This window comes from Natrix helvetica (genome assembly GCF_964273705.1).
Source record: "Natrix helvetica genome assembly, chromosome: 1".
NCBI lineage: Eukaryota > Metazoa > Chordata > Lepidosauria > Squamata > Natricidae > Natrix > Natrix helvetica.
This window is the reverse complement of record NC_138548.1, coordinates 306,968,808-306,987,522: the sequence shown is the minus strand read 5'-3', so window position 1 is coordinate 306,987,522 and position 18,715 is coordinate 306,968,808. Positions and strand designations below refer to the sequence as shown.

General features: G+C 34.4%; 1 protein-coding gene across 11 annotated transcripts in view; it reads left to right on the top strand.

Moving 5' to 3' along the window:
- The window catches only part of WNK2 (WNK lysine deficient protein kinase 2), a 118,271-nt gene that overhangs the window by 78,262 nt on the left and 21,294 nt on the right, over positions 1-18,715 (top strand). For 7 of the 11 annotated variants that reach the window (XM_081970596.1, XM_081970595.1, XM_081970590.1 and 4 more), the window contains 8 exons: positions 513-629; positions 2,860-3,846; positions 7,168-7,221; positions 8,101-8,156; positions 8,311-8,888; positions 12,196-12,404; positions 13,074-13,289; positions 14,348-14,446. In XM_081970596.1, the coding sequence (XP_081826722.1) occupies positions 513-629; positions 2,860-3,846; positions 7,168-7,221; positions 8,101-8,156; positions 8,311-8,888; positions 12,196-12,404; positions 13,074-13,289; positions 14,348-14,446 (2,316 nt within the window). Of the gene's footprint in view, positions 1-512; positions 630-2,859; positions 3,847-7,163; positions 7,222-8,100; positions 8,157-8,310; positions 8,889-12,195; positions 12,405-13,073; positions 13,290-14,347; positions 14,447-18,715 lie in introns of all 11 variants that reach the window. The other 4 variants (XM_081970599.1, XM_081970597.1, XM_081970594.1 and 1 more) reach the window with 3 other exon arrangements.

The following is an 18,715-nucleotide window of genomic DNA, read 5'->3' as shown; positions in this document are numbered from 1 at the left end:
TATCTGTCAACTCTGAAGCGGACCTGGCTAAAGCCATCTTTTGCTGCCTCATAGTTGCCATGAACCATGAGAGGTGAAAGGGAGGGGGGAAAGATAGACTGGCTAACTGTCAAAACAAAAAAGTATTCGTGTGGGAACCAAGGTCATCTTAACAGGTGGCTGTTGAAGGAGAAGAGGAGTGACCAAGCAGCCTGCCAGCTATATTCATTGAACAATGCGACCGGTGACATCTGGGAGGGGAACTTTTGCTCTTTCAAATAGGGGAAAGCTACGGGAACTTTTAGAGTTGGTTTTCACTGGCTGTGCCAATATGATGTATTCAATAAACATGTTTTATGAGGAATCTATCTGACTCAGAGTTCTGATTTCAATGGATGCGTTACTTGGAATGCTGACAGTATCACATACATTACATTACATTATGCAATATAATGCAATACAGTATGCAATAATGGACTTTTGGCTAATTGTTGGTACAAATGTTTCTTCATTTTAATATTTTCTGTCTTTAGTTCTGCATACTGGGAAACGTTGGTTTATCATTTGTCCCGTTGTGGAAAATCAAGCTGCTGAAGTATCAGAACTCTCTCCTCATGTGCCTCAAAGTGCAAAGCAGTCTGATGCCCCAGGTATCTGTGAGGTTTTGATATTTTTTTTAAAAAAATTCAAGCTACTTTTAAAGGGAAGGAAACAAGGAAAAATATGTACAAACCCATTTATTGATTAATGCAATTATGTATACCTGCTTCATTTTTCTTCTCAAGTGGATGCTTATATAATTCTGGTCTCAATTGCTATTGTAAGTAAAGGGCTATGTGTGGCTAATAGCGATTAATATGTAATGTACAAAAAGAATTACATAACAGTCAGTGTTGAAAGTAATCAAGAATTAAAGGTATCATGAAAAAGATACAGAAAGACTAGGGATAAAATGTAATGCCTGGGACATTTGCAAATGAAGGACCTCTCCTAATTGCCTTGGAAAGAGAGACATCTTCAGAACACTCTGCACAACTCATAATGGGAGAGACAGTTCTTCAGATAATAAAATTCTTGAAATTTTAGAGCTTAACACAATTGCACAAATTATGCTCAGCATACAAGTTTGAACTAGTGCAAGGATAATGAGATCACGTTAACAACCTATCTGCCTTCTTCCATGTCTTTATAGTGTTTCAAGGGTAGCTTCCCATGAGATATACTGTAGGGGTGAAAACAGGATGTAAATGAAGGGTGAATCTGGCTCAGAAAGGATTGCAGCTGGTGCACCAGCTGCAATTACACCACCACACTTTTGGCGACAGCAACTATGTATGAGTCATATTGTCAAAATGAAGATGTATACTGTCAGGATGAATGCAGTTCCACATAAAAATAAGCCGAGTGCTGTCCCCAAGCATTGGAGTTCTTAAACTATGGATTGAGCAAAAAGTGGGTGTACACAAAATTTAACTTCTATTAGAAGTTCCTTCCATTCTACCTAAAGAAATCAACACATGACTGGTCCATCTACAGCAGGTTCTAGCAGAGCTCCTTTAAAAAATATATCATTGTATTGGCACTTAAAGTTTCACTAAAAAATATTTTTGCATTGATCACTGCACCACCAAAATAGAAGATCAGGTTGGGAAATAAGATCGGCATGCTAGGATCAGATGCTGAATGGATAAAAGAAAAGAAGCTGAGGAAGAAGATGACCAAAGAATGCTTGATCAGTTCCAATAATAATAGGTGTCTTGGGTGCAATTCCAAAACATCTAGAGCATCACCTGAACACCATCAACATTGACAAATCATTGTCAGTCAATTGCAAAAGGCAACTTTATTTGGAATAGCTTACATCCTGCAATAATGCAACAACAATTAACATTATCAAAAACAATAACATCTGCCTCCCTCTGGCCCTTGGGAAGGATTTGATAAGTGGACAAAAATGTCAAATCCAGTCTTAAATACCTGGCGTATTGTGTGACCAACCATAATAATATTGGGCAAGCAGATGGACTGCAAACAAACAAACAAAACAATTAAATAATTAATTGAACATAGCTAGTACAAACACAGAAGTACTGAGACAAAATTAATCTTTGGAAATGCACATATTTATATCCCTCTAGTTTAAAAATACCTTTAAAAAATACAAGAACACACAACCACACTCCATTAGCTATCAAAGCAATGATGTCATCCTATGGTATGTAGATTCTAGAAAAGGCCATTGTATATTCATGAGAGAATGAGAGTAAAAAAAAGGCACATAATAGCTATGTTTATTATGAAACTAATTTTTATCTTGTGGACCCCTTGAAAGGGTGTCAAAGATTCCCAACAAGTACCGCATTTTGAGAACTGCTGTTTTAGAAGAAAATATTTATTTCAATCATTTAATAGCTATGAAGATTGAAATAGTTGGCGGAATCACTTCATTGTGAGAATAAGTGTTATCACCTTTCTGCAAAGAGTACCCATTTATGGACATTACCCTGAATCAGTTTTGTTTTAGATGTGTAGATGTAATTGAAGTTCTCATCATATAAACAACTTTTAAAGTTTTACGTAATAAACTGAATGCCTTGATATTAATTTTGATTTTCCAGTTGGTTAAAATGGGACAGGCTATTATGGTTAATAGCCAATACAGTGCAGTAGAGTTGCGTTAGAAAAATCACTAGGATGAGCTGTCATATTCAGTGCAATTAAGCATGTATAATTGTTTGATCTAAAATAATTTATTTCATCTTTCTTAATTTCTTTTGGAAAATGGCTAATGTTCAATGCTTGTTGAAATCTTTGTATAAGTAGATTTTACGAAGTAATTTTCTGAATTCAGAAACATCCTTTTGCTTTTGTTGTTTATAGGTCTGGAGTTGTTGGATGATCAGCAACAGAGCTCTGCAGTGACAGAAAAACAAACAGGCATAGCTTATCAACATATTTCCAATCAACTTAGCTCCAATGAGTGTCCCAGGGGAACTCCTCCTCCTTCTCCTTTAACACAAGTTTCTGTTCCATCTTCAGTAACTTCCCTTTCACAGGTCCATCCAATGTTAGCTTCAACCACATTAGAAAAAATTGCTGAACGTGCAAGTCACCTAGAATGCCCTTTGCCACAATCAGTCTTAGCCAGTCGGTGTGACACCCCTGCCCATACTACAGCTATATCTGAAGAACATTTTGAGGATAAGGTCCCTCTAAATACCTCACAGTACACAGTACAAAAGAAAGATGAGAAAATTTGTTTTCCTAATATAGAACATGAACACAGCACAGCTGGACTGCCAAAACCGTTTCAGTCTGTTCCTGTGCAGACAACAGAAAGTCCTTTCCCTGTCATCTCTGATGCTCCTGTTTTGGAACTTCAGTCTTCAACCCAACCCCCTAGTTTGTCAGACAATACTCAGCTTGGCCAGATACCACATTCTTTTGTAGACCAGATACCTCCCATGCCTGCTGTCTCTGAACTTCCTGTTTCAGCAACATCTCAACTTTCAAGTCCTCCTCACCTCTCAACAGCTGTATCCCAATTGCATATGCAGTCCCAGCCGGTTGCACCCACTGGCTCTGCCGTGACTGCAGCTCAACCACCTTGTATGGTAGAATCAGATGGTGAAGGGCCACCAAGAGTTGATTTCACTGACAACACAATAAAAAGTTTGGATGAAAAACTTCGCAACCTGCTGTATCAAGAGTATATTCCAACATCATCTGCTTCAGCAGCAACACCAGACCAAGTGGATGGTGAATTTAATTTGGCATCTTTGCCTACACTTGTGTTAGATTTGAAAATTCCTGGAGTTGGCTTGGATGCTCACATGGCGGAAAATCAACCCTCTCCAATTCTGGCAAGTCAAACCATTCATTTAGAAATCATGCAGATGCCTATTAAAACTGCTGTAATTCTAATAGATATTTTCAACAGTGGTCCTGTTGCTGACTTCTAAGGGCCAAGCTATAATTGTTACCTATCAGTACTGAGGTACTAACAACCCCCCTCCCCTAAAGATTTCTTCCATTTTTTAAAAAATGTAAATCTTCCATGTTTCCAAAAACTTTATTAAAAAAAGAAATCTTCTTTGAACTCAGTGTTATTGAATCAATTTTAATATATTAAACTAAAAGATGATTAAGGGCACCATTGCAAAATAAGTAAATAGGGGATGATCGGGACTCAGCCTTATTTATTTTATTGACCTGAATAGAAACTATACATCATGGCAGAATTTCCTTTTTCACATAAAGTTGGTCTTTTTTGACTGAAGTGGTATAGGGTTTCCTGCCTAAGCAGGAGGTTGGACTAGAAGACCTTCCAGGTCCCTTCCAACTCTGTTATTCTAGTCTATTTTTCTCACTTTGGCCTTTATTAATGTTTTACTAGATCTGATGTGAATGAAGGCCAGTCATATTATGTCACTTTTAGTAGCCAAATACAATATGTTATTTTTAACACTAGATTCTAAAATACACTTGATAAAAATGTCCTTCATGAGTAAAAAGCATAATCTTGTTAGAGTTCATACCAGTTGAAACAAAAGAATATAACTTCCTTTCTCTTCCAAAATTATAATTCCAAATTGCATCAATTCACTCATCTCTATTGTATTGACAGAAAGTCTAGGTAACGCATTTCATCAGTATCCAAGAAAAGGTATAAGCATTGTAAAGAACGCCATCTTCGATTAATTTTTTTAAAGCACATTAGTCTCAGAATGTCTTAATTCGGTGAATAGATGTATATTCAAACTTTATAAATATTTAACAAGAGAATATTCCAAGTTCTGAGTCTTCAGGCAATAAAGAGAGCCTGAGACAAATCCCTGGAATTGATCAAGGAATCCGAAGATTTCCCAGTGGTTAGATTACTTATTAAACATCTGGCCCACAGAAATGGTCCAGAAGGAAACATGCCTTACAAATGCTTTTCATATTTTCTGGACCTCATAAAAAAGCAATAAATTATTAATAAAGGAAATGCTTCAGAATGGAAAGTATTCAATCCAATCCTTACAATCCTGTACTGGGGATGCATTCAGATGCACATATACATACACACAAACGTTCACATACTTCATTGGATCTTTCAAATATATATATATATATACATTATGTTTGTAGTAACCTGTGTATCTAGGGTATCTTACTAATTATGTGGTTCATCTCATGAGCTCAATCTTCAAGAGTATATGCTTTCTCTGTGACCTATAGAGCCCTAGGATTCTAGTTCACTTTTTAAAAAATCTACAGCTTCTTTCCTAATAGATCATACGTTTATATAACATACACAAAGGAGCAACACTATTTAAGAAAGGAAAAAAAAAATTACGCATCTTCAGTGATGTGGCTAGTTTCCAAGAAATCATCATTATCAACTTGACATATCTAATGTGGACCCAAATGTAATTTACATCTCCAGTATGTTTTCAAAAACAGATTTGCATCTAATAGAGCTCCTTTTACAATATATGATAACTTTCCTGGTCTGTAAATGTGCTCAATCGTGTGCTCAAGGATTTTCCATTTCAAAGACAGACAGTAATGTCTAGATATGAGACTCAGGCTGGCAGTTAGCGATGGCTAAAAATTACCCACAAGAAAAATATCCCTTACTATCCTCCTTCTGAAGGTCCAGTATTTTCTCCTGACCCAAGATGCCATAGAAGCTAAGAAGATGCTAGTGTTGAGTCATCCTGTAAATATGTGCATAGCCTCTTAGCTAGCAAGGGATAAATTCCTCGTAAATCTTTTCAAATGTTCAGTATCCCATCTTCCTCTATGCAAGTTCTGAAATCTGTCTTGACAAAACATGAAAGCATATGTATTGAAATGTCTGTGCATGTATCTGTAATGTTGAACACATGCTGGTCCGCCTAGAAAAGTTCTTTAGATATGAGTGTATTGCTGAACATTTTGAATAATTTAATGGCCCAGCTATTGTAATCCGTACTTATGATCGCTTTAAATATGACATAGAAAATTCAAAAAAGAAGGGAAAGGAACTTATTTGAGCATTTAGCAAACTAAAATTCTTTAACCAAAGTTGGAACAGCTTGGACCTGGTAAAGAATAATACAGATAGTCCTTGACTTACAACCACAATTGAGCCCAAAATTTATGTTGCTGAGTGAGACATTTGTTAAGTGAGTGTTGCCCCATTTTACAACCTGTCTTGCCACACTTGTTAAGTGAATTGCTGTAGTTGTTAAGTTAGTGACCTGATTATTAAGAGAATCTGGTTTTCCCTTGACTTTGCTTGTCAAAAAGTCACAAAAGGTGATCACATGACCAGGATATTGCAATGGTCATAAATACGGGTCAGTTGTGAACATCTGAATTTTGATCACCTGATAATGGGGAATGCTGCAACAGTTTTAAGTGTGAAAGTAATAAATCATAAGTCGCTTTTTCAATGCTGTTGTAACTTTGAACGACCACTAAATGAACTGTTGTATCGAGGATTCCCTGTATATTTTGGACATCTCAAACATAAAGCTTTTTTCTCAAATATATACTGATATACTGTATGTCAAAGATGAAATCAATATTATGTAAATTAATCTTAAGGCCAAAGTAAATTACTCATACAAATATGTGTACTAACGTGTCCATGTAATTTTTTTAAAACTATGTTTGCAATTATTCTTCTACTGCCAAGAGTTATATGGTTGTGGCACTTTAGAAATCAAATAAATGTACTACTTCCTGTTTTTCCTAATTTTAATGTAACCCCATGTGGTACAGTATGAGCTAGAAACATGTGAAAGAAGTCCACTCCCAAAATAAGAAGAAAAGGAAAAACTGACTCCTTTCTTTTGCATAACGTCCTTTTCCTAGAAGACTATTCTGCAGTACTGTGAACTTGGAGTAATAAAAATCAGAAGAGTGGCTGTGTAATAACAAATTTTACATATCATTTAGGTTGAGAAAGCAATCATATAATATGGATTCTATCAGAAAACAGAAGTTTATATGAAATAGTATTTAACATATTAAACATTAACCATGTGGTGTCAGAAGGGAATGAAGTGTTCAAACAGTGAAAATGCAAATCAATGACGTAAGAGTGATTTGCTTTAAGATGAAATATAAAAATAATTTTAGAGTTTATATATTTCTATACAGATTAAAACCTTGCAAGACTAATTTAAATTGTTAAATTTTGCTTATAGGTAGAACAATCTGATGTTACATGCACTGGGATCCAGCATTCAGAAATAAACAAAGCAGGTAGTAGAGCATAACTTTAATGACAATTTTTCTTTCTAAATATCCATATGAACAAATATGTCGTAGGTTATTAGATATAATTATTAAGAAAACTAGGAATTAATGAATGTGTGTACCACAATAGCAACACAAACTGTAATAATTTCATGATGAAATTTAATATGCAATTCTCATGAAACTTTATGGATATTTATGATGATAATTTTAATATATGAAATGGTAAATATGAACACTATATAAATAATGCTTTTATTTCTAATTGGTAAGCCAAGCCATATAAATTATATGCATATGGTTTTAAACAACATGATGTATCTATTCCACATTTGTATATAAGCGCATTATTGAAGTAATTTTGTCCAGGAAAATCGAATGGGCAAATTGGGAAACCATGATTTTTTTCCCTATAGTATATGTGGAAAGCAGGGGGGGCATTTTTTCCCCGAACTGATTTTAAGTAGAAAAATTTGAAATGTCACTGTTTTTGATTATGAAGATCAAGTATCATTTTTTCAACAATATTTTATACTAAATAATGATTGTAAGAAACAAATATCTTATTTTTTCTTTAAGGCTTCTTAATAGATTATATTAGGCATTGCACAGAATTCTCGAAGATAGATCATGTTGTTTAAAACCATATGCATATAATTGAAATTATAATCTTTATAATGATATCAAGCATTGGATTTATTATTTATGTTTAATTCATATATATCTGACTTATAATCTTGAATACAACCGTGAAACTAGAGTTATAGCCTTTGAGGATTTTATTAAATAAGAATTTTTCATATTTAACTTTTGCCTAGCTCTAAAATTTACCAATCCAGATATATGCATGTTTTCTTTTTTGTTTGTTTTCAATATATTAAACAGGTCAAGATGTAAATGTCAGTTCACCTACTACTATCCTAACATCAGGATACACACAGGTACTGTTACTTTATATTGGTTTTTTCCCCCTACATCTTATCCCATTCCTCAGACAATTGCAGCTAATGAAGGCCACTATTTTCCTATAAAAATAACGTTTAAAGGCAGGTAAGATGTTAACCAACTAAGCCTTTCTTTCATTTGTTATTTCAGGTTGTTTCTTCTTCACTTACAGCAGACCAGAAGGACATTGCCAAGAAAAACAAATATCAAAAAGATGGTTCTACAGACTCCAATGTCAACGAAGTAGAAACACCAGCAAAAACTATAGGCAGATTTTCAGTGATCAGCACTCAGGATGAATTAACTTTATCACCTGTGCATTGCTTGAGGTATTCTGCACCCCCAGATGTTTATCTGGACAATCAGCTTTCTAGCCCTGATATAAAGTCATCTCTGCGCCGTGTGCAGACAGCTTCCTCTTTTGATGTCCTTTATGGAAAGGATTCCAGTGATTCTGGAGATGAATCTTTTCCAGGAAAACAAGATGGGTCTCCAATGTCACCTCAGATCAGTAGACTGGGAAACGACATTAAAAAGACTTCTTGTAATCTGCAAAAGTCAGTAAAGTCAAGTTCACAGGGCCTTAATTCTCCAAATGGTCATGGATCAAAAATCCCAACTATCAACATAACTTCTTTCCATTCTCAGTCATCATACGTGAGTAGTGACAATGACTCAGAGTTTGAAGATGCAGACATGAAAAAAGAATTGCAGAACCTGAGAGAAAAGTATGTTTCTGTTTTATCCAAACAGAGGGTTTTTTGTGCATATGTGTTTGAGCAGCTTATCCAAATACACTTTGACATCTTTTGTCATTTGTTCCTTTCTTTTGAAAGCATTTATCTCAAGTTGTTTTATGCATTTGATGTACAATATTCTTTCCATGTTTTGGTTCTCATTGTGTTGATAAAAAAAACATTTTGCAGTAAAGAAACATTGGACATCATATATTATAAGACAAAAGTGGCTTTATTCACCAAGAGGCACTTTAATGGCCTTCAGAACTGCAAAATAAATTGTATTCACATCAAGCAAGGACATCATATACTTAGGAATCTTTTTTTTTCAATCAGTTACCCCTTGGAAGAATCAAATAAAAGATAGCACTACTTGAACCAAAAAATACTTTTAGCAATATAATTTGTTTTGCTAATTGAAGTGGCAATAATTTTGTTCCAGATATAGTAAAATTATTTAAGACAAAGGTATCCTTTGTCTATAGAAGACACATGAACTTTTGAGGCAATCCAGTCTAAATGGTTAAGAATAATGTTTTGTGTCTTCTATTGTCTTGCTTTTCTGTGGCTGGAAATTAATCTTGCTTCCATTGAGGCTTATTTGAGAATTTGTTGATTAAAGTATTGGTAAACTTGACTTAGTGAAAGAGTCTTTGGAATAGATAATTCCTAGGCTCTTTATTTTTATTCATTTATTATTAAATGTACATTTTGCCCATCTCACTGTCCCACCTGGAAGAAATGTATGATCTTGGATTTAAATTATTGTGGCTTCTCCATCTAAGTCTAGATGATGCTGGGACTTGAGAGAGCCACATATACACAAGAACAGGGAGCTTGATTTACAGAGAGAGATGAATAAAGCTTCATATTATTGCAATTCCAACCTCTATAATGAACTTTGATTTTGTCCAGTTACTTTTCCAACACTTTCTCCATCTCACGTCATCTTTTCTGTTGCACTAACCTATGTATCACCAATGGTATTTTGAAGAAATAACACCCTTGTTAATTAAACTTATGGATTAGCTTGAAGAGATGAATTCTTTCTTATTGTGAACAGATTTATCCATAAACAATTTATGGATATATGTTGCATAAGTATCTTTATGTGATTGCATAAGACTCCAGGCTTTACATAGAAAATATCTGCAGACTGTTTTTATGCTGTTTGTACATGTTGTCATGCATTCTATTAATTTCTCGATTTTTGTTTCATTACTATCTTAATCGCCTGTTTTGTTTTTTGATTGCATATCATTTATTTGGTGTAATATTTTAGCAACAGCATAGATAGACCTTCAGGATGACCTGTCTTCAATCTGGCCCCTAAAAATCTTATAAAACTGTTACTGGTACAATTGAATCCATTCACGATGTTGTTGGTTGTTCTCTTTCCTTCCATCTTTCCCAGCATTATGGGCTTCTCAAGACACCCGAGTTTTCCATAATGTGCCTTGAGTGAGACTCTGTATTGATTGGTCTTATGATCGGTTTCCTTGTTTTTTGACTCCCATTCTTAGCTGTCTTTTCCAACATCAACATTCAACAGTACTCTTTCTGTCTTGCTTCTTCAAAATCCCCCCCCCCCTTTTATTTCCCATGGAAAATAAAGAAAATTATTGCCTCTATCATTTTGAATGTTGTGAGTACCAGCATAGCATGACATCCAAGTATCTTTTGCAAGGCCTTCATTGATACCTTGTCAACTGCCGATCTATGGCATATTTCTTGATTGCTGGTTTCTTTATTGTTAATTGCTGATAGCTGATCCTAAAAGGTAAATCCTATCTTTAGTGTCAATTTTTAGGTTGGTTGCTGAACCTATTATCATTAGTCTTGATCTGACTATATTTAATTTTAGTTATATTTTTTTCACTTTTGTTAGTAGAATTTCAGTTCATTTTCATTTTCAGACATCCAAGCATAGCACAAGTTTTGATTAACTCAGCTGCACTGTATTTTGTACTTTAATCTTTATTAATTTTGATACAATTTAATTTAATATTAATAAATGATTATTATTTATTGCCTTTAATGGCAAGTCTCCTTTGAGTTGAACTGGACTGCTGATGGCACATATGGCCACATTGTTTTCTTAGCAGCAATACAGAAGTGATTTCTTTCTTCGGAGATGGTAGTATACAAGCCTGGGACTTCACAGTCTAGCTTATAGCCTTCATATTACCTTTGGATTTTTTCATCCAAGTATTACCCAGGTCTACCCTATTTAGCTTCTGAACTTAAAGTACTGCCTCTTGATGAGAGAACATCACTTACTAATGCATGAAACAAAATCATCAGTATTCTTGGGGCAAAATTTAAAAGTCTCTAGACTTCTGGTTCTTGTTTCAGTTTTTCATGTTTCAAACTCTTTTTTCTGAATTTCTCTATTTCTTATTCATTGACCATATTGCATTTGAATGAAGTAGGCATTTCCTTATAACTATTGCATTTTGTGCTGTGCCATTGGTACCTTTTTTAAAAAAAATAATTTATGGTAAGATAGATTATTCTTCTGGTTCCTCTACCAAAAACCTCTGTATATATTTGAATTATTTTTTATCCTGTGTGATGTAGCCTTTTCTTGAATCTTTTGCTGTGTCATGCTGGTCCTTTCACTATATTTAGCATTTGGCTGTCAAAACAATTTGCTGTTCTCATTGTTTTGGTCATGCAACTTCTTAAAATATATATGCTAGCTTCTTCACTCTTCCTGAATGATTCATACGCTTGCACAAATGTGCCTTCTTTTTCATCATAGAGATGGTTTTCGTATTAGGACCATAAGCCATGGTGAAAGCCACCAATCTTCATTTTGAAATTTATCTCCTGCAATGTAATTTTTTTAAAAAAAATATTTGATAATGATGTGATCGAAATGCATATTCTAATATATGTTCTTAGAAGATTCACCTGTTCCGATTAGCTGGCCTGGCACATTCATAACTTCTACCTCCTGGCAGATAGATTTTTTAACTGGTATTTTAGGGGAACTGTTTTTAAAATTAAATTTATGGGATATTTTTAGGGGTTTTTTAAAATTTTATTTTAGATACTTTACTTAGTTGCACAGTTCTTTTTAACCTCCTCCATTTTTATCTATTAACAATTTAACTATTTAATTATTTAATTATTCATGTGATGTATTTTTTGTATGGACTGTACACCGCCCCGAGTCCCTTTTGGGAGAGGGGGCGGTCTATAAGCGCAAATAAAAGTAAAGTAAAAGTAAAGTAAAAGAAATGTCTTAATTTAAGAGTTACTTTCTTTCAGTGTTTTCATGTTTATTCTTCAGACACATGAAGGAAATTACTGAGTTGCAGTCCCAACAGAAAAAAGAAATAGAAGCTTTGTACCTTCGTCTGGGAAAACCACTACCACCCAATGTCGGATTCCTTCATTCTGCTCCACCAAGTGGCCGCCGAAGAAGAACAAGCAAGCACAAATTAAAAACTGGGAAATTGCTAAACCCCGTTGTCCAGCAGCTCAAAACATCAAGTACAAGTATGTTTACAAGTGATATTTTTCTTTTAGCATACATCCAGTGAAAGTTTCAAATTGTTCGATTGTTTTCTTGGGATTTCGTTTTTGTTTTTTGAAGTTGTATTGTTCAATCAAAGGAAAAGGGGTAAAGGATCTATAGGATGGCTTTATTTGTTCTTAGCTTTCGTGGGGAACAGAATTAAGTTAGACATTAAACACAACTTAGCAAAACCATATTAAACCTTTGGCGTAAGTTCCTTTCATTTTTATTTTCTATGATTACGTCTCATTTATTTACATTGTACAAAATATTGTTAGGATGATTCTTGAGTTCGGTGCATTACTTTGCAGTATGAAAGATTTTCTTTTCATTCTTTAAAAAAATCAAAATAATTTAAATTAGGTGAAACATGGATTTGATAGTCACCAACATTAGTGTCCATGAACATCACATTGGAGACATTGATGCTACACTATGGATTAAAATTGTAAAACTATAGCCATTGTTGATTTTATATATATATATAAGAATTGATAGGAATGGTTGATTCTCTGCAGCTGTTTTTCTGAACATGTATGGGTTTTGGTCAATTAAAAAATCTTCAGAATTTTTGAAGTTTTCTTCAGATAATGGTTTCAGATTCTTTTATTGCTTTCAAGCTTAATGAATTTTGCATACATCCTGTTTAGGCAATATATCAGAGCATAAAGACCCTTTGGCTAAGGGAAGCACTAGAGCTCAAACAGACTCTACTGAAGCAACAGGACTGACTGTGTCCACATCAGCCATACTTGAGAGCTCAGTTCAGACTCAGCAACCTTGTTCTGTCAAGGCTTCATTATCCTCTGACATTTGCTCTGGAGTAGTTTCTGAAGGAGGTGATGTCCGTGGAAATTCTGGCCAAGGTGATTTTATATCTTCAGAATCATCTTTTACTCTATGTTAAAACAGTCATTTTTCCACAGGAGAATGAAATATGTGTTAAAGTGAGAAAAGAAAGTTTAAGGCTTTCTTTTTAACTTGATATACTGGTTAGATTTTTAAACCACCTTTCCTCCAGGACCTCGTGGTGGTATATATAGCACTATATGCTCCATTTTTTCCTCACAACAGCAACCTGTGAGGTAGGTTTAGCTAGAGAGAATGTCCAACCTCACCAAGAAACATCTGCTCAGCATATTGATTCAAAGCCTGTAGAAATGATGCTAACTGTGATACAATTAGAAAAGTTGCTGATGTAAATCTAATAGGAATTTCACTAACTGTGCAAGGGGGTAGATGTCTAACCTGCTGGTGTTCATTTTGAAAATGAGCCATGAGAGGAAAATCAGTAGAGTACAAATGCAAAAAGCAGTTAATATTAAGGAAGAACCAGTAGAGCATAGAGCACTTAAAAAAAAGATCAGTAAAATTGTCCATTGTAGATTGAAATTATTTGCAAACAGGGAAGCTGACTCCTTTTTTATCTTGCTTCATATTCTTTGGTTCTCTTTAAGTCCCATCCTTTCCTGCAGATGCAGAATTATACGGATTAAACTGAATTACTGGCCTGCAAAAATGTAATTCAGAAATAATTACTCTTTAAGGACATGGCATAAATCTAGGCTTCATTAGAAAGTCTACTACATTCAGTAGTAGCACTGTTACCTCTCATGGCATAGCTTCATCATGGTATGGTAGCAGTAGAGTCCTTACACAGCTGCAAAGTGTTGGGAAAATTCTAAATGGTTGCCTCTGGTTTTGCATGCTCTGGCCAACTAATCCTATGAAGTATCTATTTTCTTCTGCTGTTGTTTTCACACCCTTTTGCTTATAGCCAATGAACTTACTCCTCTGGGGCAAGGTTAAAATGGAGGTGTGGATGATTAACTAACAAAGCTGATATGACTGATGGTGACATCTGATCGCAGCTATTTGTACTTTATAAGTGTCTTTGTTTTCTTCCCTTTATATTCATTTGCAGGCTGGACGGTTTTCCACCAAACGTCTGAGAGAGTGACCTATAAATCTAGTAGCAAACCTCGTACCAGATTCCTCAGTGGACCTGTGTCTTTGTCCATCTGTTTGTATTTGTTCTTTTGTATTTTATCACAGCCCATCTTTCTTTTGTCATCTTTTTCAAAACTCATTTTCATCGATTTATCTAATATGCTTGGCAGGAAGCCCCTTCTTGTAGACAATCACTCCCCTCCTCCCTTTTTTTAAAGTAATCATCTTGAGTTAATTTATTTTGTTTCATATGGAAAGCTTTTGAACACTGCTTTTGGCTCATGCCTGGGTATCAAAAGCATGTGTGGAAGATCTCATCAATTTATTCTATAGTCTTGTGGTAAATTCTTACCTTGGATGTATCTTTATGTGATTTTGCGTTGGAGTAATTTTTAATTTGCAATGTGACAGTTATAAATGTCCGCTGTCCTGATTCTGGTGATACCAAATTGAAACCCAGGCTTCTGTAGACGAATGGTCTCTTTCACACATGCTTGGACTATGAAGACATGCATGTAGCAAGCTGATACAATTCTAGAAGGTCACTGAAGGGTAGAACGTCTGCACAAGGGCTGTATTCAAACAATATACAGTACTGTTTATATCCACTTTGTTGTTGTTATTGTTGTTGTTATTATATTTCTCCTGTCCCTTGCATGTAGAAATGCTGAGAAATGCTCCTGCTAGCTCTTTAACACCATCTTTTCTAGGCAGCATTTCCCCCCCACATTGTGTACTTTTGGGTTACTTTAAATAAATTTTCTTAAATGTGATTGTTTGGTTATCACAAAGTACAATATGGCTTTTATTAAACATTCATCTAGCTGGAGCACTTTACTCAGTTAATTTTTTTATTCTGACCTTATGTGACCTCAGAGATGAAGTCAACAAGCAGTTCATCAAAGCACAGAATAAATTAAAATTCCCAATGCCACTCTCAGAATAGTCTATTGATATCATGTCCAGATGCAACTAAAACTAGACTGTTCTTGATTGTATTATTATACGAATTGGCTATTCAACCAGTTGTCACAAATATTTATTTTTAAGTTTGTTTTTGTAAAACAAATGCTTATTATTAGGCAATAAGTATAGTACAATAAGTAATAGTACAATAAGGCTATATTGTACTAATGAGAGAAATCTAGACCATAGTTACAAGTAAGATTAAATAGTGTCAATATGTAGAGATATTTATATTTAGTTAACATTCAGCAAATTCAGTATTCATTTTCATCAAACTTTTGTCATTGGAACTATACATCTCTATCATTAGTACAAATCAAAGGCACAAAGCTGCTTAAAATTTATCCTTCTTGCTCTCCATTTTTAATAAAACAATGTCAACATTTTTAGAGTTAACAATGAAAGGGCTTTTAAGCATTCATAAACATCTTTGTATATGAAAACCATAATATTAAAATTCAATTATAATTTCAAGATAAAGAAATATAATATTCTTGGATTATTTGGCATATAAAATTTATTTGGTAGCTCTGTCTGGTACTCCATGCATGATATGTATGCAGAAGATCCAGGATCTGTGTCTGGCAATTGTAAGGAGAACTGGAAAAGTTCTTCCCTAGAACCTGGGACAATTAGTGCTACTTGCTATTAAAACGTGTGGGAATTTTTTCACCATCTATCATACTGGTTTACAGGAGCCAATGATCTGACTCAATATAAGGCTCTTTCCAGTATAAGAATGATACATTTTGTTGTTTTTGACAGTCAAGCTCTACAGAACAATTATTGTTATGGTACCAATGTTATTAATTGCATTGGGTTTCTAGACCAATATGGTCAAAGATAGGCGAGAAACTGTTCTACAGGTAGTCCTCAGCTTACAATAATGCATTTAGTGACTGTTGAAAATTATAATGGCACTTAAAAATTGATTTATGACCATTTTTCACACTTATGACCAGTGCAGCATCACCATGGTCACATGATCAAAATTCAAATGCTTGGCAACCAACTCATAGTTATGACGATTGCAGTGTCCTGGAGTCATGTAACTAACTTTTGCGACTTTCTGATGAGCAAAGTCAATGGAAAGTCAGATTCACTTAACAACCATATTACTAATGTAACAACTATGGCAAGAAAGATTGTAAAATGGGACAAAATCACTTAATAAGTGTCTTACTTAACAACAGACATGTAGGGCTCAATTGTGGTCATAAGTTGAGGACTACATGTATTCTGTTCCTCTTGTAAGTATTCATTCCAGTTCTTAGTAAGTATCTCACATATTATAGGAAAATACTCAAAGGTTAATTTTTATCCCCAAGTTGTGAAATTATTAATTGCTTTATGTGGTACAAAATGAGTCATTGAATTTTATTGGGATGGGATACCAATTGACTTCTGGTGAACCAGCAAAGTCATAACAATATTCTCCTTATACTTTATGGGCACAAGTAGAGGGAATATGATTCTGTCTACAACTTTAGAAAGTTGCAGCCAAAGTTACACATAAGAAATTTAAGAAATCTCTTAAAATCTGGAAAAATATTTCTAGAAAAAGATACTTAATTTATTGTAGTTTGAGTAGAAGCTGTTCTCTTTTTTTAAAAAAAATAGTATTTAAATCGGTACATAATGCTTGGAAATATTGATCGTAATTATAAATTCAAAACATAATTATAATACCATCTTGGCTATATGTTCTCTTAAAACTAAGTTGTTGTATAGTATTAACTTTAAAGACAGTGCAAAGTACAAAGGTAACAGGTCATGTTGATGGTTATTTATTTCATCAATAAGATGGTTAAGGATTTACTGTCTTGTATATAAACAAAAATGCATTTGCATATGGTTATTGCAAGGAAATTGTCAGAAGAAGCCACTGAAAAATTAATACATAGGAAAATATGTTAAATTTAGGCATGGTCTCATCACTGGCTTTGATCCTCTCTCCAAAAGGGTCCAAATTAAAATTTAAAAATTCAGTTATATTTAAAGGAAGGAAGGAAGGAAGGAAGGAAGGAAGGAAGGAAGGAAGGAAGGAAGGAAGGAAGGAAGGAAGGGATAGATAGATAGATAGATAGATATCAACTGATCTTCTCTTGGGAGATTTATTATGGAGAGAAATGAATTATATCTAATCATATGTTCATTATAGAATGATGTTCTTTGCTACATTTTGATTCCCACATGAAGTATAATAACTAATGTAAACAATTATTTCTTTGGAGCTAGGTCCAATTCATGTGTCATATCAGCAGACATCAATTAATCTATAGTCAGAAGTTATTGTTCTGGCACTAAAATATGTACCATGTTGATGTGCACAAACATTATGGAGTCTGCTATTCCTACGTGATTGAGGGTTACCAATAGGTAGATTGAATGTAAACAGTATAACAAGCCAGCAGCATCTACAGCAGTGGTTCTCAACCTGTGAGTCGGGACCCCTTTGGGGGTTGAATGAGCCTTTTACAGGGGTTGTCTAAGACCATCGAAAAACACATATTTTCGATGGTCTTAGGAATCGAGACACCAATTTTAGGGTTGGGGGTTACCACAACATGAGGAACTGTATTAAAGGATCGCGGCATTGGGAAGGTTGAGAACCACTGATCTACAGTAAAAGACAATGACGCCAAAATGACAAAACAGCCGATATGTGCTTGCATTCTGACATTTTAGTATCTAGGTCGCAGCATTTGTGTGATGATATGATAAATGTCTCTCCCTTGGCTAAAATTAGAATAAAATATTTAGCATAAGACTTAGTGAGGTAAAACATGGTTTTCTTTCTGTTTGAAAGATTGTCATGTGTAACACTCAAGCTGATCAACACCTTTGGGGTAGATAAGTATAGACATGTACATACACATATACATGCACTGTTATCAAAGTTTGGAATTATTTGGGTTGTATTTGCAATTTTGCATGCAAAGATGGATAATCTTTGTACCATGTCAGAAACCAGTTGATTAATCATGGTGGACAGCAGTAACAACATGCACCTAATAATGAATGATCCCCTATGACACCATTGTAATATTACAAAGGCAAAGAAGGTAGGTTAGATAAATAAAACAGAAAAAGAAAAATTTAAACCAGCTGCAGCTAGACCAATTAATAACCTTCCTGCTGACTTTCTGTCAGAATAAATAGATCTCCTTATTTTGTCTTTTTAACACTGCATTGGATTCAATTGAATATTCTTAACCAAGCAGTAGGATTTTTCTACCCAGCTCATCAAATAAATAACAAAGAATGATAGAAAATGCTATCACCTATACAATAGAGCTGTAAGCTTCCAAATGCAGTTTGATGATAAGATCAAGATGAAGCAATTCGTTGTCTTGCATTTTAATATGTACTTTCA